Genomic DNA, 22,256 nt, shown 5'->3' with positions numbered 1-22,256 from the left:
TGAAATTCATATAGTCGTGCTCTCTACTGTGTGCTTTGTGGCAGAACAGTATTACTTGCAATCACAAAATACTGTATACTGGAAAATCAGAAAGGAGAAAACTCTGAGCTGAGAAAGGTAGCCCACAGGAGGGCTGTCAAGTCCACATATATTACATGCAGGTCTTCTCCTTCCCCAAGGTAACTGATATTGGCATCTGCATAGGCTGAAATAGTTTTCGTTTTTATATTTTGTGGGAACATTTGGCTGAAAATGGTTTCCCTCAGCAGGTACAGTCACTAATGTGGATTTGCCCTTTTGGAGATAAAAATGTATTTAGTGGCTAAACAAATAAGGTAAAGTAGAAATATATGGGGTCACTGAATAGGTCACTAATATTTTGTTAACAGTCTTTTAAGCTGAGGTCACTGTCTTTCTACTGAGGGACGTTTTAAACATCTTCCTCCCCTGTTGAGCTTAAAAATTCCAGATCCATTAGAAAGTAAGTGTCACATAAAATGCCCACATGCTAGTACTTCCACCAGGACTTGCTCATTCCAGAACATCTCACCCACTGCTAAATTAATACACCCATAAATACATCCCTGGTACGGGTAGGATGGCTATTTTACATTTAGAGTGTATTTACAGCGATTACTGTCAGGTGAGGTAGATTCTGATTAAAACTGGTTACCTTTGCTAGCTGTATTTTTAACTGGGAACTCCACAATAAATAGAGAAACTTTGTAATAACTCTATACAACAGATAAAATTTCATATATATTGAAGAAATGCAGATGGGGTTAAAAGTCTATTGTTTCCCATCAAGACTTTAGACCATTATCTTGGTTACCTTTATCATAACCTAGCAGAACTCAGTGATCAATTATTGATAAATGTTGCCAAGAAAAAAACAGTAGAGGAATTCCTCTCAGGTATTTTTCTTAAAACTTATTTTTATTTACTTGACAAATTTTTTCTATAAATATTTTTATGTTGACTATTGTGTGATTGTTTGGTACACAAATCATTTGTGCACACTCATCTAAAGTTTCAATCATTCCCTGTTATCGTTTCATAGTAACAACCTTTCAGGTAACTACTAAATTAAAACATTCCTAGAAAGAGCTCTAATATTTTCACTTAACAAAAGGATCACATGTTTGCTTTCCTTTCTAATTAATAGATATAATTCTTGTTATTTTGAATAGTTACAGTCTAATCTTTTTGTAAATTTTCCCATTTCTCCCTCATTTTTTGTAAAATCTTTTAAAAAAAAACCTTAAAAAAACACACACACACACATTAAATGTAATAAATAAGATTTCCAGATACACCTCTGTTGTTTCATTTTGCAGAAGTCACATACAACTGTCAAGGATTTGCAGGGAAATAAAAGGGTATTTTGTCTTGACTTTGACTTCTTTTTTAGCCATAAATTTAGTAATAAATTTCTCTATGTAACAAATGCCTAAACTCAGGCCATAATCCAAAGTATATGTGTATCATATGTAGACTATATGTTTTGAAATGCTAAAACTAAAACATTTTGAAGAAGTAAGCTTATAATTCAAATCTCCTTTCAAAGCAAGGAATGGCTTTTGATGGCCAAGAAACAGATCCAGTATTTTCTTCTTGAATTTTTGACCAAATAGGATTAAGGATAAATAAATCTACTATTCCATAAATTCACGATAAACTGTCATTCCCTTCCAAAAACAATTTATCAGTGATAAATTTAAGCTAGCAATTTGAGCATAAAATTCTTGAGAATGAACATAGCTTCTATAGGCCCTTATATGCCTATTTGCAGTATTAGTTCAATATCTTGCCTAATTATATTTAAAACAATATCCTATTTTAATGTTCAGCAACCATAAACTATCTCTGCAAGTGGTGATCAGACTTTTTTTTCATCTTTTTAGTACTTACTTCATGTATACTTTGAAAAATACAAAATAAATCATAGTTTTCAAATTCAGATAACCTATCACTTTTATGCAAGCATGTTATGCAAGCATGGTATTTCTAGAAGCTTTGCACAGGTATATCTGCACTGAATTCAAGATGACTATGGAGCCAGTGAGTGAGATCTTTCTTTCCCACTGCAGCAGAAAATGTACACCTCATGGCAGTCACACTGTTCTCTTTCACTCCATTTATCACACTGTATTTCAAAATGCCTGTAAAACTTAATTACAAACTGACAAAAATGAGAACATCATATGATGCAAGATTGCATATGGGGTATAGAAGTGTGCTCTTCAGCTCACTATTTGCATGTGCCTTACATGTCCCCTGCCTTAAGACTTAAATTGAGTCTCTTCTGCATTGCATCATCCTTCCTATTCCTTACATTTTGCCAAAAGATGTGTATGGTTTAGTATTCAAGTGGTGTTCAGATGTGTAGATGACAGATATTAAAGAATGAAGCTCTGCTCCAGAGTCTTCTGACAAGATGAAAGTTTTTAGCTTGGATGCAGATGAAGTCCTTGAGCAGATACACGGAGGAGCATGAAAACTTGGCCACGAGACCTTCAGGGATGATGCAAAGCTCTTGGGCTGTAGCACTGGGTTGGGTACTCAGGACAGGTCTGTTCTTCCCTACTAGAAAAAAAAGCCTACTTTTGGACAAGTTTACAATAGCAATCTTAAATAACCTAAGAGAGTGCCCAGACTCACTAGAAAGAGAACTGTTCAAATTCTAGCAATAGCATAGTCTTTCTTTTCCTTTATTTTCTTCTTCATATATTTTCTTCTTCTATGGTCTGACTAGATATCTGAGGGACATTGACCCATCCTGTATCTGCCAATTGTTTCACTTCTTTCTGTTTATTGCTTGCGATTTGTTTTTGTGTGTTATCAGTGACCCTAGCTGGTTTTCTAGCTATTTATCTGGAATTCTTCAATGGCAAGAGTCATGAAACAGCAGGAAATCTAACATGAAATCCAGACAAAGAGACTGGGCACCTGGACAGACTATGTGTGTCTACATGCCATCTATGGCTAGATTGACTATGCAACACTTAGCATATGCATGCATTTATATACATGCAATCTGCTCATGTCTAGCAATGTCCAAGCAGGGATAGTATGTGTGAAGAAATCAATTGCAATAGTTCAGACTAATAAGATTTTTTTTTCTTCTAACTCATGCATTTGGAAGAGCTTTGCTTAGTGTTTTTGCAGTTAAAAATAAGTATGTGATGAAGGAAAAGCCTCAACAGGCTGCTTCTGTAGTGCTAGTCCTTCCTTGGAGAAAAGGGCAACCAGATTCGCAAGAGGCTCTGCATAGCCTATGTGCCAGGATACCAATGTTCGCTTAAATTATTACAGTTATCTGTGGTTTCTAAGAAGGTCTCCAAAGGCACTCTAAGAATTCTGAGTTTTATCAGATGTATGTTTTGTAAATATTTATTGTAATAGGATTTATACATCTTTTAGCTTGAAAATAAGCAGCAGAAAGTCATTTTAGCTAGGCAGTATAATGTGCTAATTAAAGACACACAGAAAGAATATGAGCTAATACTTATTCTTCAGCTGAGAGGAGCCCACTTACCACATATGCACAGAACAGCACCAGGAGCCAATTAAGATGTGCAGGAAAAGAAGAAAACAGGAGATAGCATTTCAGGGATAGACATCTCAGAGCTGCTGTTCTCGGTAAGTCAGTCTAACTTTCAGGCCCCCCCAAGCTAGCTTCATTGTTCCATTTTGAAAAACAGCAAGAAACGAGATGTTGCTGTTAACTGAATCATGCCCATGTCTCCCACAGCTTTCCTAAGGATCCAAAAAGAGAAATGGAACTTCTGCACCAAGTTCTTTTCAGAGATTATTTTTTTTTCTTGCTATAACTTTATTTCTCACCCCCAAATCAGCATATCACATGGAGGTCAGAGAATCATAGAATAATTTAAGTGAGAGAGGACCTCAGAAAGTCCCACCATTTCTGAAAATGGCTATATTAAAATGTAAGAATTCCAAGTTTCTTTCTAGTAATCATGAAGAACAGTATGAACAGGCTTAAAAATGACCTCCTGCATATTCAGCAATCTTCATATACAAAACTCCCATTGGAATTCAAAGATAACACAGAAAAAAATCCTTTTATATTTCCTCTATTTATTCTAAAAGAATTGATATCCGACTTGATATTCTGGCTCTGTAGAGAAACTTATCTTCAAAGATTTGAGGCTGAAAGTGACTCCTTGGTCACAGAGTTCCATGCTCGCTTTTACTTCAGCCCCTTCTCTGTTCTGGGGAACAAACATAGGCGTGCTGTCTTTATGAAGAAGCCACCCCAAGACTTTATCAAATGAAAATGCTTTAGCCAATTATCATCCGCCTGCCAGGTTCGGTAAATGGTCTTTCAAAGGTTGCCTGGAGGCAACCATATGGCCATGAGGGCATATGCTTGTATGGTTTCATGTTATGTATGGCCATGAGGGCATATGCTCGTATGGTTTTACCAGAGAAAAATAATCATACATAAGGATCAGGTAGACTGCTGGGTCATATACAAACACATACACCTTTATCTTTTGGCTCCCACAGTTTCTCTATTGTGATGTATCTGCTCTTAAACTGGTTTATTTTTAAGAATAACAATTTTGTAGTTGCTGCAGAGGAAACTGGAAAGAAGCACTTGCAGTGAAGAAAATGGCCCAGTTCTTTTCCTTCCTTTCTGCAAATTAATTTCTGTTCATTCCCACTCCTAACACTTTTTGAAATCCTAACATTAAGATACTGAGCTTTATATAAAAAGAAAGGTAGTGACATGGTTATTTTAATGATAATTTTGCCTATAGAAAAAAAAAGTATCAAAGGAAGAGACACTGAAACATCTTGGTGAAGGGTTCATGTGGGGGTAATGGAAATAACCTCTAGAACTAAGAGGCATTTTCTTATCTGTGAGTCTGGAAAGAAGAATGAAGCATCTGAGCTACTTACAAAATATGCACTTTAAAATTAAAGCCAACTACTGTCTGAAGATTGGAGGGAGACTGAATATAATGCCTAACTTTCACAGAAGAGTTAAAGGTAATGCTGGGAATTACATAGCGGTACTGAAGCCCCAAACAGTACAGGAAAAGCTAGCTGCCCCCAAATTAGCCAGTGAGGAATTTAATAGAGACAGATCAATACCCATATCTGATTTTTCTGTATCAAAATTGTAAATCAACAGAATTCCCTAGGCATTTAGTATAGTTAAAAGAATAGAGGTCTTTCTTTTGTAATAGCTACAAAAAGTGTCCTAAAGGATCTGGGGAAAATGTCTCATGGAAAACCTTTCTTTCCTTTAACTTAGATTTGTAGTTTGCCGAACATGAACATGAGGCTGTAGCAGAAAGGTATCTATCTGAACAATAGGAGAGAGGATATAGAAGACGAGAGGTCCTGTGAGCTTTCCTTTCTTCAGGAGGACAGGTCTTTTTATTTAGTTAAACCAGTAGAATTTAATATCCTGAGGAAAACTGAGAGAATTCAGTAAAGAACTAAGAATTTTGTACTCATGTTAATAAAATGGCAGTTTCACCATTTCATGTATGTGAAGTTCACATGGATGTGTGTTATGTTGAATTGAACTAGAAATTGCTTGCTAGAACCAAAAAAAAAAGTTCTTCCCAAGTAATACCACTCAGTCATAAGTCAGGGGGACTCATTAGAAAGGGAAGGAAGGGAGGGATTTTGTTTTCCTTTGGAGCAGAATATGCTTTTAGAAGGATGACCGCTGTATTTGACTGACCAGTGATCTTGTAGGATATGACTCCTGTGAACTGCCCTGACTGTGGGAAGTCCAAAAAAGTTTGGTTTTGCCAGTCTTCATAACACTTGAAGAGCCTGGTTTATAAACCAGAGGTTTAATGAGAGATTTGCAAAGCAGACAGGTTTATAGGAGGGGTCAGAACAGCTTTGTGCTGGAGATTTAAATTCACTGAATGCACTTTAGAAACTGGCATGTTTTTCCATACCCAAAGACATAAGCATGTACATTATATTTAGGTTATTTTCTATTCTAGATACAAAAGAGAGAAAAAAAAAGAAAGACTATAATATAACGAAAATGGCCATATTGGGTTTGAGCGAAGGGTAGACCTAGCAGGCTATTCTTTCTCTGACAGTGGCCCAAAGCAGGTGCCTACAGAAAAGGAGGAAGAAGGACAAGCCTATAGACGTGCTCTCTCATCTTCCAGGGACTGGTGTCTCATATCAGTCCTGAGCCAGAAGTTGGCTTCATGTATTTAGTAATCCTCAGCTTTCTTTTCCATTAACTTGTCTAGTCTCTCCTTGAACCCATCTAAACCTGTATAGAACATTCATGGGAAAAAAATCAAAAGACCCATTCTTTCTTATTCTATACAGTATTCTATTTTGATTATTAGCCAAGACATTGCCCACTCTGCACCAAGAGGACAATGACATCTTTCTATAAGAAGTACCAAGAAAATTAAATGTTACAGCTGTGCCAGAGGTGTATTTTCCCTTAATCTTCATTAGAGCTTTCTTGCCTATTCTTACCTTGGAACTTGGCCTTTCTGTTCTTACAACCTTCTATTAGGTGTGTGTGTGCACAGCAGTAAATGCACCAACATAGTTTCCTCCTGTACTTCATTGGCTGATATTCCTAAAAGATGGTTTTCTTCTGTAAAAAAAACTAAAATATGCAAGAAAAGCTGACAAGGTGAGTATGCCAAGAAAAGAAAAGAAAATCTACGCTCCAATAAAATCCCAAATATTATCATAATGTGTATTCCAAGTCAAGTCTAAGATGTCCCATATTTTTGCTGAATGTGTAAGATTGTGTTTCATTAGGCTCCCATTCATTATGAAAATAGACCAGCAAATTACATCTTTTGTAAATGGAATCATTATAGCTATAATTTACAAAATATATTAAGCCCTTTGATCGTTGTCAGAGAACATACCATGTATTTTTATACACATTGCTTGGAAATTGTAATTTAAAAAGTATAAGCGTTACATTCACAGCTTTAGTGCATATTTTAGACTGTACTTTTGGACAAAAAAAATTTTATGTTTTGTCTGTGTAATGGGGCTCACCTTTCAACTGAATAGAAAAAATATGATAATGCAAAATGATAAGATATGAAAGCAAACCGTCATCAATGAACACCTTTCAACTTTCGCATTACTCAGGCCTATGATCTATATAACCTAGTCTTTCTAGTGATAATCTATAGCATATTGAACTTTTTCAGCTCTGTATAATATTGCCATAATATTCCCCATAGTTTGATTTCTGATATATGTATGCATTTTTAAAAAGTTATGTAATATTTGTAATAAATATTAATCTATAGTCTAAATGCTCTTTGGGAATTAGTATTTTTATTGGACTTTTTATCAAGTGCTTTTTTTTAATTGTTATTTTTTAATGATGGTAGGCCCAGGAAAACAAGGATAAAAAGATGCTTAGTAACTTTTAGGAATTTTTGAGGTAATCTTCTTGTACAGTTAAGAGTCAGAACACATGTTGCATCTTATCTGTGTATTAACAGGGAGGAGCACAGTCATAAAAGTATACATTTGAAAATGAACCTGATTTTGTATATATTTGTATTTAAGGAAGATGGCACTTAATATTGAAAGGTCTAGCATAATGTCAAAATCCTGCCTAAGCCAGATACCAGTCATCTAGAAGAAAAGCATCATATGAGTGAAAAATAATCAGTACATAATGTTTAGAAGGTCTACTCCTGGTTTATTCCATGTAAAATCTACACGAATGTAAAAATACTTGCATTTTGGGACTTTGTCAACATTAATTCAAGCTTTAAAAATGTGGAATTGAACATAAGAACAGAATTTGCCTACATATGTATGCTGCTGTCCAGTTTCACTGATTTATTTAATGAAAATTTGTGATCTCAAAAATCATTTAATTTTTCCCCTTTGGGGGGGTGGGGGTGGGGGCTTTTCCAAAGAAAAACAACTTATAATCATTTTATTTAATAGAGAAGGCCACTATGGACCAATATTTTTATTACAAATGGGCAGATTAAACTACACTAGCTGAAAAAATAAATAAAAATAATAAATAAAATAAAACTGATTTTCTAATATGAACAACACCCATGGATGATTTGTTTGAGTTGTCACCCAAAAGGAGCAATGGTTCTGCCCAGCCTTTGACTACTGTTGCTGCAAAGCCCAGGCATTTCCATTTACCCATTCAGTTGCTATGATATTTGTAATTCAGAGTCATAAACTTCAAGAATTTTTTCACAAAAGGTTTAATAAAATGAACACCTAAAATGAAATGCTGTTATTAGCCCAAAATAGCATAGCTGCAGATTTCAAGATCAACCAGTACTGCTTATAATTAATATGATATCACTGATTACCACTTATAAACCTTTTTTATAAGCCTCCTATATTATGCATAACTGAGCATATGGAATCTCAGATCATTTTTTTTACCTTCTGTCCCTGAACATTTTCAGAGGAAAGAAAGCTAGTTGTACCTGATTATTTTGTAGATTCAGCAGGTCTGTTTTCCTGGCCATGAGTCCAAAACCTTTTCTAAGAGGACTTATCTAGCAGCTGTGTTGATAATTCCATTTTGAGTGCAACCTGAAGAGCAAGATGATGTCTTCACGCCTGTGTCTCTAGAGCTTACTTTCTGGAGGGAAATGGACTTTGCATTAATTTTGCAGGAAATGCCATATAGTACAAAGGGAAAAAAATGTTTCCCTTTCTGAGACAGAGCAACAAGGAAGATCAATTTGTGATAGACAGAGGAAGTTTGGCTATACACATCACATGAAAAACCAGTGACAAGGGACCATTTCATGCTGTCATGTATCATGCTTCACTGAACTGGTCTTTCAGAAGCTTTACTGAGACAAATTCATAACTTAAGTTTATCCAAAGAATGCTATCCCATCACCATACAATTAATGACTTCTGGGGTTTTAAAGAACCATGTTTCTTGGGCCAGACACTATAGGCCTTGAATAAGAATATTTTCTTAATGTAATTTATGAAATTTGTACATAGAGTTTTATTGTAAAAGGAACATATTCAGATTTCTCTGTTGAGGTGATTGTGAGTAACTTGGATTGTAACTTGGTCCTCAAAATCAAGGATGTGTTTTGTACTCTAAAAAGTGCACTGGAAACTGTTGTGGGGCTGGATATTCCCCTAAGATGAAGTCAGGATCCTGCCAGCCCTCACGTGCAGAGCTACAACTTCTGAAGCGCTTCAAGGCCCGGGAGGACAGACAGAGCCCAAAGGCACAGAAGCGATCCTCCTCCTGTAGAAATCAACTGAACTGTTAGAGACACGTCACCAACAATAAGTCTAACGGACATTTAAGAATCTCACTGATTATAGCCTCAATTTGTGAAACCTTTTTGCCAGAAATCCATTATGTGAAAGCTGCAAATCTAAGGAGCACATAGATTTAACAGTGAATCTGGACATCAGCTTCTTTTTTTGTGAGGTTGAGTTGTAGAACATTTTGACATTTGCCAAAGCCTTACTGTCAAGTCAGGTGAAAGATGCTTTTGTTTATCCAATCCCCTTAATACCCATGACTTTGATGAGAGTTTTCTGGTAACACCTGAAAATAAATCAGTGTATCTTTCAATGTAACAACATTTACTATGTTTGTAAAGTGAAATTGCTCAAAAATCTGAAAAAAGGGCAACACTTCCTTGTACAACCTTAATTTCACGCCAACATACTATGCATTATACTGCTTAAAATTCAGAATCATGTGGTTTTCTGCTATGTCCTTGAATCCCTCAGAGCTCAAGATGATGGCAGCTTGGCAAATGACACAGCAATTCAATATTTATTTTTGTCCTTATTATTTAGAGATTCCATAGCTCCGTTACTGCACACCATAAAACTGTCTCGGCCATGTGGGGCATAGTGTTCTAGCGGTTGGAGGAATTAGCGTTGGCTGCTGCTCTGCTCTGCATTGACAGTTTTATTATGATGTGGTGTGAATGATTACTTCCAATCCATTTGTTATGGAGAAGTATATGAAAGCAAAGGTTAAAAATCATTTGTCTTACCCATGTGCATGTACCCATGCACAACTGTAGGAAAAAGTTTGCAAAAAATCAATCAGTAGAACTTGATATGAATGAACACCTCCTATTTGGAATAACTTGGAAAAAAAAAGAAAGAAAACAGAAAACCCACGCTTGTAGTAAACTTGGCCTAATAGATGCATTGCAAAATCTTAATTCTCAGCAATCACGTATGTTACTGCACAGAATGTGTTTAGTGGAGGGGGCTCTCTAGGAGAATAAATGATTGATTTTCAGTCTGGCTGTCAAGCAAGCAAAAATATTAAAATTAAATTGATTTTTTAAGTGTTATTATTTCTTTCCACAGAAATGTAAAAGCAGCAAAAACATTCCTCAGTGATTAAAATGTTCCATCTAACTAAAATAAAATGTTTCATTTTGGTGCTTATGTAAGGCAAATGCATTGAATGAGTTGCTTCACAAAAATGATGGAGGAGAGGCCTGGCCTTTACCAAACACCTTAGAGGTTTGAGCAGTCACCCAACAGCCGGGCAACTCAGAATCACTTCCATCTCTGCTTGAGAACACTTTAACCTGTGAGACTTTAATCACCATGTCAAGGAGGTGGGAGGAGGGCTTTACTCCACACTTTATATACATTAAATTGTTTCTAATTCAGCAACTGGTGGTCATTCATTCCTTCTTCTAAAATACCAAGTTAAAGAGCTATTTTCACTGGTTGCGAAGCACACAAGTCATGTGGTTTTTTATGAGGTAGAACAGCTGCAACAGGATGGGTGTAGGGTGACCACCTCAAATAGCCTACCAGCGTAGAAAATGAAAAAGAAGAGATTTTAGTTCATGCCCATCACTTGCCTGACAGAAGGTGTTATGTTTCTAAGGGAGCGCGACAGCCACTGGCTTAGAGAGCATTCTGATCTGGGCTTTCTTTGGAGTTCTTCTACTTTGTACAAAAATTAATTTAATATGTATTGAGAACACACAATGATTGTCCTATGTGATGAGGATGGCAAATTCATTGAAGTGGTAGAAATATCTTTATTTTACGTCTTTAAACATAAGCATAAATTAGAGACACTGGGAGAATTAGGTGTTCCTTTAATATGTAGGACTATGATACAACCAGTGGTCTAGGCCATTTATATCAGACACAAGATAGGGTGGGAAATGAACCTGGGTTTCCCATAGCTGTTTTCCCATACTATGTGACAGTAAAATCATACCATCATCATCTTAGGTAAAAATACTATCATTTTTTGAGTTGAAAAAAGTATGAATTCAACTGGAATTCGTAAAAAATGCAGAGGCGAATAAGTCCATTTTTTTCTAGCAAATCTACAGTTTTCCAGAAAATAAATAAAATTTACTTACATGCATTCCTGAGTTAACCAGAGAATCTCTTGCTATTCTATGATGATTCCTGCACTTCAAACAATTCTGCTCTGATTTTCTCATTTGCATCTTCGAGCTTGTGTCAAGTAACTTTCCTGTGGGTTGAAGAAATGTTGAAGAAGATTGGATTGTGGGGGAGTCTGTCACGTCTGATATGCGGCAAACTATCTCTCTACTTTGACCACCATGTAGAGGAAAGTTTGAGCAATCCAGAAGAAATGAGGTATGTGCAACATTTGTACCACCCTCCTGGTCCTATCTTGGGGTGTACTGTACACATCTTGATCTGTCAAAACTTTGCCATGTGGCAAAAATATGGATCTTGCCTAGCTTTAGATTTAGATGGTGTCACAAATACTTACTAACAGCGTACTATTTGTAGTGGGCTGGTAGAACATGGAGTTCTCTATTTTGGGGTTGTTCCATCCTGTCCACCATGGGATAAGGCAGGGTGACAGCCTTTGACACTGTTACATTACCTATCCATCAGAAAAAAAAACCCAAAAAACTAGAGCTAGCAAGATTTGTGATATGATGAAATCTTTCAAACTAGCAAATTGGTGGAGCTTTAAAGGGCTTGTGAGGAAGGAAATCTCTCTTTCCTTTCCTTACCACCTCCTTTGCTTTATTTGTCACTGTGACCTCCTGGGGGTCTGGCACCTGTCCCCTAGGGACATCTGCCCTGAGCCTGTAGGGAAAGGTGCTGCAATCCCTTCTTTCCATCTGAGTTGCAGGACTCTCTTCTGCCAGAATCCACTGGACTCTGTTGGTCGGTACATGCAGTACCTTTGCTGGGAAGAGGGAGGAAAAGGGGAGCACACGCAGCTTCTGCTTCCCTGCTGGGTACAAAACCGGCCAAAGAACATCATCACCATTTACTGGGGAAAAGGGAGGAAAGAATAAGAGATAACAATAGGGGAGAGGGAAAATGGTAACAGAGGCTAGGGAAACACGCAGTGTCTGGCGGGGCCAGGCTGCGTACAGTGACCCAGAGTCAAGAATAATATTGTGGTCCCTGTGACACAGCAATATTGGCACCTAATAATTCTGGCCTAACTTGAATGCATCTTGAATTATGATACTAGCATGGTATTGCTATATCGCTCCTCACCACTAAGTCAGCCTCTGAGCTGATGGTATTTTCTCTCTTCTTTTGGCCCTCTTCACTTTATCCTGGGACTGACATCTCTGGCTGTATACTTCTTACAAAATATCACACTTCTCTACAATAATCATAGCAAGCACTGCAATAAATTCTTTTAAACTGTAACTTTGTATTTTACTATCAAATACTTAAGTACAGAACATTTTTCTTTCTCCCTTGGCAGAGACCGAATCCACCTTGAAAGAATTTTCTCCACTTGCCCATTCAGTTCTTTGCAGCTGCTGATCTGCTGGAGAGAATTTATGGTTTTGTCCCCTGTTCTCCTCTCGCAGGGTGGTACAAATTACTTGGGTCAAGGACTGCCTGCCTTGCTTCCTCCCCATTCTCCTCAGTCTGCTACCCTGGCACAGAGGCATCCTGCCCGCCCTCTCGTTCAGAAGATAGGCTTTTCCTCGTCCTAGCTCGCCGGCTCGGGCATTCTGTGTGCAACAAATAATAATTAATGAAAAAAAGAATGGTTACGGGGCCACTCCAAACCCGACATTACCGAGGGCAATAGCGCTGAAGAGTGTCTTTTTTGACTTCTCGCTAGCGGGCAATCCGTAATTTGGGGGCTCGGAGCCGCTGGATCCGAGGTCAGGAGGAAGTTTTGGGAGGCGCGGGTGCTTTTCCTTCCTTCCGCCAGCAAACAGCGATCCACGCCAGGATTTGCTTTCTGCTCCCGTATTTCGGCGATGCAATGTGTAGCACGTTTCTCTCTCTCTCTCTCTCTCTTTCTCTCTCTCTCTCTCTCTCTCTCTCTCTGTGTGTGTGTGAATGAATGTGTGTGTGTGTGTGTGTATGTGTGTGTGTGTGTGTGTGAATGTGTGTGTGCGCGTGTGTGTGCGCGCGTGTCTGCGCGCGCGCGCCTCCCTCGCTGTGTCTGTCTCCCGGATTTCTCCGTGCCTGGATGAGGAGGCTGCTCCAGCCCTATGCGGAGCAGAGGTTTTCCCCCGGATCACCGTAAATACAGGCACACGCACCCAGTGCACCACACGCATACACACACACACACACACACACACACGTACGCGCACACACACACACACACACACACACACGCGCGCACAGGCGAGGCACAGAGGCGCGCACGGAGCCGGTGTCCAGTCCATCCCCACGCCGGCTGCCTTCCCACCACCTCACCGCGCGCAGGCGGCAGCAGCAGCTCCGCGGCGGATCGCGCTGCCGCCGCCTCGCCGCTCAGCTCTCAGCAACGCGCCCGCGGTTTGAATCTGCACAGCCTGCAGCCAGATTTTTTCCCCCCTTTTTACCCCCCTCCTTTTTTTTTCCTTTTTTTTACTGAGGGGGAACCGCTCCGTCTCGCCTTGGGGACAGGCGCCGGGGGCGCCGCGGCTGCCGCTCTCCCGCCCGCGCATGTGTGCGTGTGCGCGCACCGCTCTCCGCGGCCTCGCAAAAGTTTGCCTGGGCGGCCGGGGGGCTCGCGGGCCGCCGCCCCCGCAGCCGGGGGGCGCCGCGGCGGCGCGCCGGGCCATGCCGCCGGCGCGGGGGGCTGCGCGCCGGGGCCTGGCGGGGCTGCTGCTGCTGCTGCTGCCGCTGCTGCTGCCGCCGCCGCCCGCGGCTGCCGACGCCAAGGCGCGGAGCTGCGGCGAGGTGCGGCAGGCGTACAGCGCCAAGGGCTTCAGCCTGGCCAGCGTGCCCTACCAGGAGATCGCAGGTGAGTGAGGGGCGCCGGGGGGGCGGTCCGCGGCGGCGCTGCGTGGGCTCTCCGCGGGCTCCCGCGCCCTGCGGAAGCGGCGCTGCGGGCTGCGTGTGTCCGCGGCGCGGGGAGGCTCTGCCGGCGCGGCGTGGTGTGCGTGTGCATCAGTGAATACAGAAGCAAGAAACTAAGCGATGGGGGGGGGAGTCAAAGGAAAAAAGCGGGGGGAGGCGAGCGAGCCTCGGCCGCGGTTATATTCGCCGTCAGAAACTTCTTGAGAGTTGCAGCCGGGTTGCTGGAGGCGGAAAGCGGCTCCGTAATGGCTCCTGCCGCCGCTCGCCGGTGTGCGCGGCGGCGGGGGGGATAACTTTGCCCTCTGCCAGCAGGGACGGGGCGTGCGGAGGAGCCTGGCGGGGCCCCCTCGGACGCGGCGGGGCCGGAGCGGGGCCGAGCGGGGCGGGCGGGCGGCCCCGGGGCAGGCGGCGCGGCGCGGCGCGGCACGGCCCGGTGCCGCCGGCGCTGCCCGAGCAGGGCAGAGGCATCGGCCGCGGCGGAGCGGTCCCCCCCCCCGCCGTCGCCGCGCTCCGCGGTCGGGGAGGGCAGGCAGCCTCCCGCTCGGCCGTGCCTGCTGCTGAAACATGCTTACAACAGGTTTATCTTCCAGGCTGCCTAATAAGGCGCTTTTTTTTCCCATTAATTTTTATTTTCCAGCTTTTCCCTCCAGCCTTAACCACAGTGTGTCTTTGGGACCGACTGAATAAAAACGTGTCCAAGGCAGATGATCCTTTAGCAATCACAGAGCAGAACAAAAAGAGAGAAATGATATGGGAAAAGCATGAGCTTGGGCTGCTCAGATCGGACTGCTCAAGCCCTCAAGAAAGAGCTCCGCTTTGCTGCCGGCGCTTTGCCCTTAGATTCTCCTGCTTGTACAGTGAATTAGATGCCGCCCAGTTTGCTTGCTTCCTTTTTAAAGTTGGAAGCAGGACATTTGTCATGAAATAAAGCTGCAGTTACTTACTGTGCAGTATTTAGCACTTTACATGAGGAATGACAAATGTGGAAGATCTCTGGGCAGCAAGGATGTAGTTCACAAAAACACCGGGAAGGTTGTTTGATGTTCCCAGTGCATAATAGACCAGATTCTCTGCATGGCCCCATTGCTTTCCTTGGACACGTACGTACGTCTGACCCACTGACATGCTTTAGGAGAAGGCAGGAGCGTAAAGGCCCCGTGCATGAAACGGTTCCGCAGATGACTTTATCCCTCTGTCTCACCAATTCCCAGGTCTCTCTGTGCTCTTTTTAATTTCTCCTCAAGTTGCTCATCAGTTACATAAGGACTCTCTGGTGAACCACAGACCCCTTTAATACGCAGTCATGCTTTCTCTTGGTTTACTGTTATTCCATCTGCTTTGAAAAAAGGTGACAGGTTATGCCCTACCCTGTTAAAAAAAAATGCAATGAATTTCAAACTTGTAGTAAGTTTGGGTAAACACTTGTTGCTTTCAGTTCACAAAGGAGTTTTATTGTCTTCTTTATTTTTTGAATATACAGTGCAAAGTTGCCATGTACTTTTTAAGGAATCCTCATAGTTACTGGGAATTTGCAAGTTTCTGGTAACGTGTATCAGTACAGGAAGACTGATGGCAGTTATATTTAATATTTGTTAAATCCACAATTACTCTTCAGCTTCCTCTTAAGATACACTTCTCTTCTGGGTTTGAGAAGAATTGATTTATGCCGATAAGTTATTTTTTTCTGAGCTTCCTGCTAAATGTTGTTGGTTTTCTTTGCAGATTATCTGCCTTGTTGATGTATCAACTTTGAGCAGTTTGTGTGGATTTACAGGGTACTCATTTGGAAAAGTGTGATGGTCTTAAGGCGTGCTTTGTGGTATGCTCTTTTTATGTGGTGCTGAGAGGCTCTGTGATAAGTGTTTGTGCAGCTCTTGTTAATGGCAGGCTACCTATTTGCAACCAGGTACAATGATGAAAGTGCATAATTAAAGCAATCGGCATACAGGTTTCAGGTGAATTTTTTTCCACTCTGTCCTTTTTGACCAGACCCATCTGATTAAGGAAGCAATTTGTTAGTGTTACAAAACAACTGTAGTCTGTCAAAATGCTTCAGATATTAAAGATATCGAAGAGCTTTATTTAGTTTCATATTTTTGAACAAATACTGTGTTTTCCGAAGATCTTGCATCAGTGACTTGATAATATGATGGAAAATAGTAATACACAGTATATATGCAGTATGAGTTAGGTGTTTTGATTTAACAGTAGTCATATGTTCAGTGTCATTTGTTTAAAAGCTACTTTTCTAGCTTGGACTGTTGAAACGTGATAAACTGAACTGGTCGTGTGTATGCACTAATGCAAAGAGTTGAATAATCTGTTAAAAACAGAGGGGTTACAGACCCAGAGGGACCCCTCTGTTGAAATGAGCTGCAAAGCCAGACTTGTTTGATAACTATTTTCTTCTGTTGGTAAAATTATTTATGTTAGTACTTTCTTTAAAAGTCTGAATGGAGAAGATAGGGATTATGGATTTGCAAAGTTCTCTATTTTTGCACTGTAAGGCAAGGTTTTCATACAATATTTTGTGGCAAGTGAAATGTGTTGAAGTTAGTAATAATATGACTATGATAGTCTATTTATGCTTTTATAACAGTGCTGAATTGTTCAGTGTCGCTTGTGTAGTAGTTATTTGTAATCGGCCTCTGCACTTATCACGCTGTCCATCAGGGAATCCTGATCACTGAATTCAGGTGCTGTGACCTGCTTCAGAGTACTGCATACAAAGCTGGTTTCTAGCATCGGTTGTCAAAGTAAAACCTCAATAAAAGAACTTTGCCCGGGAATGCCTCGGGGGGGCAAGGGGTAGATGAAAAATTGAAGTGTACGTAATATATTGCTGTGGAATTTCTTCTGTGCAAAACCTACATGGGTAACGTGCAGACTAGGCAGCAGTAGCTTGTGGTGTACACTTGTACGGTGTACAAGGCTATCCTTGTAAAATCTGTTGACTCCTCGAACTCCCCCGAGTGTCCTACATTTGAAGAAGTTACTGCGATACAGATGTATCAGTTTGCAAAAGTGTCCCTGCATTAAAAATAAATAAATAAAGAGATAATGTATAGTTGAAAGGATAGCCAAACTGTCAAAATTCTGCTACCGTGACCCAATGTTGATGAGCACTCAGTGGAGCTCCTAGGACATTACAGGAAATGTTTCGCTGTAGGAAAATGTGTCACTTAAAGTAAGTCAGTACAAAAGTGAAAAGTCACAGCGAATATCTCCTAGTGATACTTGTTTAACTCTAAGAGTGATCTCAACAGCTTTAAGCATCTTAGTGAAAGCAAAGAAAATGAAACATCAAAGTTAAAGTTTAGAGCATGTCCTTGCCTCAAACTGTTCTGAATAAAAGTGAATGCCTGACTCTTCAAAAATAATGGATGTGTCTGAGTTGTGCCTTTTCACTTTCAGTTAGATCTTTGGTTTTAGCGAAGATTTTCATTTCTATTCCCCTGTTTAAACAGAAAGTTAAAATATGTTATAGCAGCATTAAAATGTGCAGTATTTACCAGAGATGCTGAAAGGTGAAGGGTGGTTTCTGGAGTAGATGCTGACTAACAGTGTGTCTAAAGGAGCACTAGAAGTATTCTGGTGAAGTGTCCAAATGTAAAGATGTTGTATTAAGTTTGTTAAGTGTGTTAAGTTTGTGAGCTTTGTTCTCCAGTGCAGATGATGAACGAGATGAGATTCAGGCAACGTACAGACACTACAGTGAAAGTAGCTTAAATGAAAGCAGAAGCAAACCCTTCATTTTGAAGGTTAGGAGTCACTTGAAATTGTACTTTGATGAGTGCGCTTCATACTGGCAAAATACAGAGGTGTGGACTGAAGAAAGCTAGCAAACATAACGCAGTTGCTTGTAATTTTAAAGTGGTAATAGTAATAATAAAAATAAACTGAATAGTCACTTGTGTAACTGAGCTACTAGTCCGTGTCAGATGATCTCAGCATGCTGTTTGTGAATATTTTGCTTTCCTTTAAATAGCACTAGGATAGATTGACAGCAGAACAGTGGAAAATCCTCCTGGCCAAATCTGTATCAAAGCACTTCTTAATTAATGTCTTCTTTTACTGTTTCTCCACTGATGTCACTGGGAACTGTGTGAGCGAAGTGCCTGTAGAAGAGAAGACAAATGGGGATTCGCAGGGATCTTTAGTTGTCTCGGGAGTATGGAATAGGAATAACTTTACTGAAATCAATGATATAATCGATGCAAATTTGTGAAATCTGAATCGAGCCATTAGAGATTAATTCGTTCCTGAACTGAGTGATGAAAATGAAGATGGACATGGAATTTGATGTTATCTGTGCTCTTTTCTTGTGTTAGTCCAGTTGTAGCAGTATCCCCTACACTGTATATAGCTGCTACTAATCTCAGTGATTTCAGTAACTGTAGCATCAGGCAACTCCCTGGTCCCTCCCCTATGGCCTCCCTTATTTTACTGTTGTGGGTGCATGGTATGTGCTAGTAAATCTGCGTGTACATTTAGCTAGGAGGAAGTTCAACTTCCCTAAGATCTGGCTTTGCCATCACTTCTGTATGTACCTATTGGTATGTACATGACTGGTTCCATTAAAGTGAATATGGCTTCTGTCTGTACATCTAAACCTACAGGTACTGTTCGTAAGACCAGAGCCTTTGAGGAGAAATAACATATGTTTTAAAGCTTGTAAATAATTGATTTTTGATTAAGACTTCTAAATCTCAACATCTAGAGTTTACAGTAGAGTGTCTTGGAAAGAGGGATTTAAAATAGAAATAGCAATGCTTTAATAATTAGTGTAATTGTGAATTTCAGTGTATTGTCCTCTGATCATCCTTTTTCTTTCTGTCGACAGTTTGATTTATAATCAAAGAGCATACCTAAAGCTGTAATATTTTCTAGACTTCCAAGTGCTAATGTGTTAAACTGTTCTAATGCTATATTAGTACTTATTCCATCATATGGTATCGTGAAATACTGCTGAGATTAGGTGGTTTTCAGACACCAGAGAGGTCAAGCACTACATTAAAAGCTCAGGCCATTCTTTTTATATTACTGCAATAAAGAATATATTCATTTCATTTATATCACCACTTGGCTCCCATAAAAGGTCAGTTTCAGCTGAATGTACAATTACTTGCAAATGGCAAATCTTATAACAAGTGATCAACAATAAAAGCTTTTCTGGGTAATTTGTCTTTAAAATTACCACCTGCCATTTGTTTTGAATGACTTGAAGATCTTGCAGTATCGCTGCAAGATCTCTGTCTTATTCCACACGATATATGTTATAAAACTATGCATACCAATCTTTCTGCTTAGTAAAGTAAAAATGTATAATTACATTAAAGTTTCCAGTTGAAATAACAAGCTTGGTGCTTAAAACTACATTACAGTATCAAAGTATCAGCACTCACATTACTAGCAAAATGAAAATACATTTTCAGTGAACTATAACTTTATGCTACTCTACATACCTGGTTAATGGGTGCTATCTCCCTGGAAAGGGAACCTTCGTTCTGTGGTTTTGACTATTCTTACTACCAGGCATAATTATTTTAGCAGTTTAAATATGTGTAAAAGAATTAACACTTCTCTACAAATTCCTAAGAACAGCATATAAAGGTTAGTGTTTAAAAGCAGAATAGTTATTATGCTAAACTGAGAGAATACATTACAAGATGCAGAAGGAATTCAAAATGTATTGCAGATGGCAGGAAAACATATGCCTGGTAAAAATTCTTAACACTCTATCCTTCTATATGTAAAAACAGCCTAAAATCTACTGAAACTAAGGCTTGCTTTCTTCACTGTTCGTTGCTACAGAGCTCCTGCGCACGTTCGGAAAATAAGCTCCCTTAAGTGAAGTTTTTTAGCTCTTGCTATAGGAGGCTATCACCAAGACCTCCAGGAGGAGTGTCTTTCCCTGACACGACCTTTTGCTTTCAGCAGAGCGAAGCAGTGGTGCGTTATTTTGCTGCGCTACTGCGAAGTCCTCTCCCCTGGAAGGAGTGGCATCGCAGGCAGTCCCTGCAGTCCTGAGCACAACAGAGGCGAGCGTACCCCTGCTAACTGCATGCAAAGCAGTAATTTAGCCTGTAGCACCGCGCGTCGCACAGCGAGGCTCCTGCGAGCAAAGTTGGGAGTTATTAATAGCACCTGGCCTGTTACTCGCTTTTGCCGAAGCGTTGCCGGCACGGCGGCTGTAGAAGCGCCGTGTGCCCAGAAGGAGGCTCTACTGGGTAGCTGCAGCCCCGAGGTGCAACACCTCGAGCTGCGTTTTAGCCTAGTTATTGTGGAATTGATTTTCACGGCTCATGACAGGAGCTGTTTTCAGTCCGCGAAAAGGAAGTGGTGAGGGCTGATACTCCGAACACAAATAGCAAATTGCTGTATGGCTTTCAGAGCTGGCGAGGTCTGTTACCTTAAGGTCCTAATGGCCTTTTAACAGTGTTTCCAGCTGAGCAGCAGATGTAAAGGATACCGAACACCGAGAGCTGTTTTTTCCTCCTGAAAGACGTTTTTACAGCCACTGTGCTAACAACGGAGCCTCGGACCTGCTTGGTGACCTGGCGGGTTTAAAATAGCAGGATGAAGCTCCCAAAATAAATTGAAGTCTCAACTATATTTAACAGGTGCCTGATAGGGCTATTATGTTAAATGAGATATGCTTGCAGAATAACGCAATCAGATCTGTGGATATGCATGTGTGTAAAGTCATGTTTTTTACCTGGAGTGGCCTCAAAGCCACATCTGAGGATGGAAAAAAAAAAAATAGACAAGCTGCACATTACTGGGATAGTTACTTGTTAGTCAGGTCGAAACTTTATTTTATGGGCCCCATCTGAAAAACACATGGGCAAACACAGGAACGCAAACATATGCACAGTAATAAACTACACAGAGCTCAGTTCGTATATGTCAGAAAGATCAAAGGCTAAGTCAGCCACACTAATCCTACTGTTTGGGGAATCTGATTAGTTCAAACCTGGTGCTTAGTGCGGCAGGTAATAGATCCCATGCTCTAAGGCAACAGCTCTGTTGCCCGAAACGTTTCTCCCGAGTCTCCATAGCAGTAGCTTTTGCCATGAGTGTGCTGGTAGCCACAGATGTCTCTGTTAGTTTTGTCCACATCCCTCTGATGCATGTGTTGAGTTTCTAGTCCAGGGACTTCTCCTTTGGGAACTTCCTAGAGACTGCTGAGGCTCTCATCTGGCTTTCGCCTGAGTTTCTTTTGGAGGGAAATCAGCACTCGGGGTGGGTTTGTGTGGCGGACTGATGAATGAATTTTTTGCCTTAAACATTTCTTGGTGCATGGGGTGCAGGCAGGCCACAACCACTGGGCTGCTGCGACCCCTGAGATGGTCTCCCTGCGACCACCCGGGACACACCAAGCCTGCACTGAACGAGAACTTCTATAAAACCTGCTTGGCATGAGTGGCTAAATTTGCTGAAGCCTTAGGCCGCACTCCCTAGTACAGTGAGAAAGGGCCCAGAGCTGCTGCAGGCGGGAATGATAAGGGCGTTACCAGCAATTTGCATTCCTGTGCACTGCTGAAAGAGTGCTAATTGCTGGAGTTATCACCTTCTTTGTCAGGACCTTGAGAGCTAATGGCTGGACCTAAGAATGGAGACACACCTGTCAGCAGAAACGGCAAGAGTAAACGGCCTACCTAGGGACAGTGATGAGACCCAATAAGGAGCAGGAGACCCCAGACCCAAATATTACTATTGGTCTGAACTACCACGTGAGGGGTGGGAAAACTTCCACCCTCTTTCTCACTCACTCTCTCGGCCCTCGCTCCTCGTCCCTCGCCGGAGGCCCCCCAGCTTGAGCTGTGATTCGAGCGGAGTCAGCGGAACATCATCGGCCTCGGAGTGGTGGTAGCTAGCTTCTTCTCTCCAACTTTCTCTATCTTTTCCCCTTACCCTTGTTCCCTTTCTCCCTTCGCCTCCCCCCCCCCCCCCCACGCCTTTTCTCCCCACTTCGTGAAAAA

At 41.0% G+C, this 22,256-nt stretch overlaps 1 protein-coding gene across 1 annotated transcript in view; it reads left to right on the top strand.

The window, feature by feature from the left end:
• Positions 1-13,355: 13,355 nt before the first annotated feature.
• GPC6 (glypican 6) overlaps positions 13,356-22,256 on the top strand; it is a 757,595-nt gene continuing 748,694 nt past the window's right edge. Inside the window, exon 1 of the mRNA XM_026119440.2 lies at positions 13,356-14,215. Within this exon, the coding sequence (XP_025975225.2) occupies positions 13,915-14,215 (301 nt within the window). The 5' untranslated portion in view covers positions 13,356-13,914. The remainder of the gene's footprint in view (positions 14,216-22,256) is intronic.

Source organism: Dromaius novaehollandiae, chromosome 1 (genome assembly GCF_036370855.1).
Source record: "Dromaius novaehollandiae isolate bDroNov1 chromosome 1, bDroNov1.hap1, whole genome shotgun sequence".
NCBI lineage: Eukaryota > Metazoa > Chordata > Aves > Casuariiformes > Dromaiidae > Dromaius > Dromaius novaehollandiae.
This window is presented reverse-complemented; position numbering and strand designations above follow the sequence as displayed.